This window comes from Pseudozyma flocculosa, assembly GCF_000417875.1.
Source record: "Pseudozyma flocculosa PF-1 unplaced genomic scaffold scaffold00018, whole genome shotgun sequence".
Taxonomy (NCBI): domain Eukaryota; kingdom Fungi; phylum Basidiomycota; class Ustilaginomycetes; order Ustilaginales; family Ustilaginaceae; genus Pseudozyma; species Pseudozyma flocculosa.
Genome location: NW_006920886.1, coordinates 506,484 through 510,782, shown reverse-complemented (window position 1 = coordinate 510,782; position 4,299 = coordinate 506,484). Strand labels below are relative to the sequence as shown.

Genomic DNA, 4,299 nt, shown 5'->3' with positions numbered 1-4,299 from the left:
AGGAACTGGTTGAAGTAGTCGACCGCCGTCGTCCACGAAGCCTGGTAGTTGAAGGCGCGCAGCACCTGATCCGCCACCACCGGGCCGTTGAGCTCGACCAACGGTTCCTTGGCCGGCCGCACGGCATCGGGGCGCAAGGCCACGAGGTCGGTGGCCGTCGGGTCGAGGGCGATGAGGCCCGAGTGGTCGTTGTTCTCGATGCCGAAGCAGAAGGCCATCACGTCCTTGATGAGCGCCTGCTCCTTTGGCCGCGTTCGGTGGACCTTGTTGAGCAAGAGCACTATCGCCCTCTCCTCGGGCACGACCAAGTCCCACTCGGTCGCTGGGGTGCCCCTTATCTTCTTGTCGTCGGCACCGTCAGCGCCGCCACGGCCGCGGCCCCTTGCACCGAAACGCATCTGTCCCTGTGCAGAGCGCGGATCTGTCGAGCCGTCCTCGGACGCCAGCAGATCATCGGCCGAGTCGAGGGAGCCGTCGTCCTGGTACTCGGCCGACGATGGCGCGACGGATTGCGGTGGCTGCCGCGGGCCCTGGGCGTTTGATGCGGCGATGTCGGCCTGCATCCGCTCGATCCGCAGCTTCCAGCGCTGCCAGATGGTGCTAACCGCCTCGAAGCGCTTGTCGGCCTCTTCGCGCGTCTGCTCCAGCTGGCCGTGGTTCGTCGCGTCGGGCACCTCGCTGAGCATCGTCGTGAGGATCTTTTTGTCGACGAGCGGGAGCACGGGCAGATCGCGTGCCGCCTCGGCATCCATCGTGACGTTTCTGTCCATCGACTGGCCGTAGCAGATCTGGTCAAACAGCTTCCACGCGCGCTCCGTCTGGCCGGCCATCAACAGGATGCGGAGATAGGCGGCAAGGGGCTGGGCGAGCAGCTCGCGGTGGTCGCGGGCCTCGAGCACGGCAGCCTCGTGCGACAGGCGTCGGAGGCGCGACGTATCGGCCCCCTGGTCGATGCGCATCGCGTGCATCATGGCCTCCTTGGATTTGGCCCGCGGGCCTTGCTTGTAGCGGACGTAGGCGGGCAGTGCGAGGCGCCAGAGCTCCTGCAGCTCGCCAAAGATCTTTTCGGCCATTTGGAAAGACTTGGTCTCGGTACGGAAGGGCTGGGTGTCCGACCTCTTCGGGGCCCTTCGCCGCTCGTGGTGGACGAGGCCGCTGAGGAGCGCGTGGAAGCAGGTGGCGTTGGGGTGGATGCCCTGCTTCTTCATGTCGTTGAACAGGTTGAAGGCGAGCTGGATGTTGTCGATGCGCATCGCCATGATGATGAGGCTGATCCAGGGCACGCGCAGCCGGCTGGCGTTGATGACGGCCTGGTCGTAGTCGTCAAATTTGGGGTCGCGGCCCCGCAGCAGCACGCGCAGGATCTTCATCTCCTTGCGAACCAGCGTGATCGAATCCTCGAGCAGCTGCGTTGCGTCGGCTGGGTCGCTGACTGTCTTGATCCGGTCGTTGCGCGCCTTGAGCTCGAAGCTGAGCTCACGGACGCGCAGGCGGAAGTTGCGCTCCGGGTGGAAGGGCTCGCCGGGCGTGCCTTTGGGCGTGCCTTTGAGCTTGGCATCGCGGTTGGCCTCGTTGGCGAGCCTCGTACTAACCTTCTTGAGTTTCTTGAGCTTGCGCCGCTCGTAGCCGATGGGCATGTCCTCTTTGAACGATCGGTCCTGTTTCTCAGAGTCCCACTTGACGTCGAGCCGCCGCTTGGCGTTCTTGGCGCGGTTGTAGTTGGTGAGGACATTCTTGCGCTCGTTGAACGTGGCCCTGACCCCTGCACGTATCGCGGTAGTGTGGAGGGATGAGGCCATGAAGGGGGGCAGGAGGTAGGGCACGGATATCGGCTGTGGCGCGATGACTTCGGCGCGCGAGCTGGCGGCGGCGGCGGCAGGCGCAGGCAGACGCAGGCAGATGAAGCGACAGAGGGACCCATGGTGCAGCCTTCCGCCGCTGGCCAGAATCCTCGAGGTCATAGCGACGAGTCGGACAGGCGAAGCAGGTTCGAAATGAGACTGCTTGGAGCAAGAGCGGAGCGCCTCGCGGTTGGCACCTGCCCTTGGCCGTCCGTATCCTCGATGGCGGTAAGATGGCCGGCCAAAGAGGGACGAGTGATACGCGACCGGGACGGACGGAGGGAGGAGATACGCGAGCGAGGACCAGGAGAGAGCGACTGGCGAGTGCTGCCGGAGGGGGAGATGGTGGCGAGGGAGGAGGAAACCAGGCCAACAAAGGGGTCGTCGGGCAAGCCATGCGAGGCCTGGCAAGGCCAGACGAGGCCAACGTCGGGCACGCCAGGGGCCACCGCGGCCAAGCAAGCCAGCAAGCCAGGGTCGAGTTTTCTTCGCGGGCGGGAAAATCGAAAGAGGTGGAGGAGGCGGCGCAGCCTCGCCTGGCGCCTCGCCCTGCCAGGCCCGGCCATGCAAGGCCAGACCAGACCAGACCAGACCGTCTCGGAGCCACCGACGGGCAGCGCACGGATCCGAGACAGAGGGCCCCTCCGCCCGTGATCGACCGACGGCGGCGGGCAGCCCAGCGCCCCAGCGCCCGGCCGCTTCCCCGCTCCCCACCGCCTGGCCGGCACCATCCCGATCTTCTCAGCAGTCCATCAGCACCACCCTACCTCGCTCCTGCTTGGCGTCGCCTTCCCTGCCACCGCCTTACCTGTACCACGCCCGTTCCTCTTTTGCGGAACCCGTCCGACTTATCGGCTCGCTCCGACACTCGCACCCGACTGCACTCGCACCCGCACCCGCACCCGCACCCGCACCCGCACTGCTGCCCGCACTCGCACCCGGACCGTCCGCGACTCCTCCGCCATGGCCACCCACCGCGACGCCAACTCGCCGGCGATGCCGTACGTCGACCCGGCCCCCTTCCCCTCGGACATCCCCAAGGTCGACGAGGTCGGAACCACGTCGGCGCCCCTCAAGAGCGCCAGCTTCTTTATCGGAGAGCACTGCAAGGAGGTCAACGAGGACTTTATGCTGTGCAAGAACGAGAGCAGGGACCCCAAGCACTGCCTCCAGGAGGGCAGGAGGGTCACCCGCTGCGCACAGGACCTGTGAGTCGGACGCATGGCCTCAGCACCGCTGCGACGCCGGACGCGCCTCGCCGAGTCGACGATGACGGAGGCGTCCAACGAGACTGACCCGCTCGCCCGCGCCGCGTTTGCATCGCCCCGCCCCTGCAGCATCCGGAAGCTGAGCGAGCACTGCGGCAAGCAGTGGGAAGACCACTGGCAGTGCCTCGAGAAGCACAACCAGGTGAGGCCGTGCGCGCTCCGTCCCGTCTGGCCGCGACCCGGGACGATCTGACCGTCGCCGTCGAACCTCCTTGCCATCTGACCGCCGTGACAGGAATTCTACATGTGCCGGAAGCCCGAACGGACATTGAACCAATGCGTTTTTGAGAAGCTTGTGAGTGGACGGTGTGCCATCCCTTTGCACTCCCGCCGCGTCCTCGTGGTCCACGTATAGGATGAGCTCGATCTGACCCGACCGACATCGCGCCTCGATTGCCTTCGGCCTCCCTCTTCCCCGTCGCCCCGCGCAGAAACTGGCCAAGAACATCCCCGGATCGCCAGAAGGCCAGCCGCAGGTGCACGAGAAGAAGAACCCCATCTGGAGCGGTGTCCAGAGGTAGGCTGGGTCGAGCGAGCTAGCACAGGTCGACCGAGGATCAGCCGCCCTTCCTGTCCTGAGCGGAGAGGCTACCGAACCTCTTCCTCGCCGCTCGAGTCGCTCTGCCCTGTGCTTACATCGACGCAGCACCCGAGAAACAGAAGCTACATACATGCGAGTCCCTCGAAGGGCGACCGGCGACTGAGGCAGGCGCGTGCTCTCGCCGGAATCCGCTGCTCTTTCCGTGTTGCATCACGACCGCGGCGACTTTCGGCGCTTGTGCCATTCTCCCTCGGCGGCAATCCTCTCTGTGCCACCATCGTTGTCGCCGCCGCCGCCGCCTTCGTTCCAGAGGTCCAATGATGAGAAAGGGGAAAGGAACGTCGTTGCTGACTGCTATACTTGTACAGGTGGACGGTGAAGGGGCAGGGACGGGCTCAGACTTGGACGAGTGCAGAGAGGTGGCGCCGTTCGTCATCTCGGCCCATATCCGGGAGGGGGCTGCGAGTACTGCCCCGGCGGGGGACGACCGTAGCCTCCGTTCATACCACCGCCGCCGCCGCCAGGAGGTGGAGGCGGCGCACCGTAGCCTGGTGGCGGACCTCGGCGCTCGTACCCAGCAGGCGGCGGCCCAGCAGGCGAGCCGGGTGCTGCACCACCGCCCATCAAAGGAGGCGGCGGGCCCCGAGGA

At 66.0% G+C, this 4,299-nt stretch overlaps 2 protein-coding genes across 2 annotated transcripts in view; one reads left to right on the top strand and one right to left on the bottom strand.

The window, feature by feature from the left end:
• The window catches only part of PFL1_05246 (uncharacterized protein), a gene marked incomplete at both ends in the record, with an annotated part of 3,229 nt that extends 1,268 nt beyond the window's left edge, over positions 1-1,961 (bottom strand). Inside the window, one exon of the mRNA XM_007882774.1 lies at positions 7-1,961. Coding sequence (XP_007880965.1) covers positions 7-1,961 — 1,955 coding nt within the window. The remainder of the gene's footprint in view (positions 1-6) is intronic.
• An 843-nt stretch (positions 1,962-2,804) lies between these two features.
• On the top strand, positions 2,805-3,630 carry PFL1_05245 (uncharacterized protein; the record flags this gene model as incomplete). Its single annotated transcript, XM_007882773.1, has 4 exons — positions 2,805-3,049; positions 3,179-3,251; positions 3,345-3,404; positions 3,541-3,630. The coding sequence occupies 4 exons, from the start codon at positions 2,805-2,807 to the stop codon at positions 3,628-3,630; spliced, it is 468 nt and encodes a 155-aa protein (XP_007880964.1).
• Between the last annotated feature and the right edge of the window lie 669 nt (positions 3,631-4,299).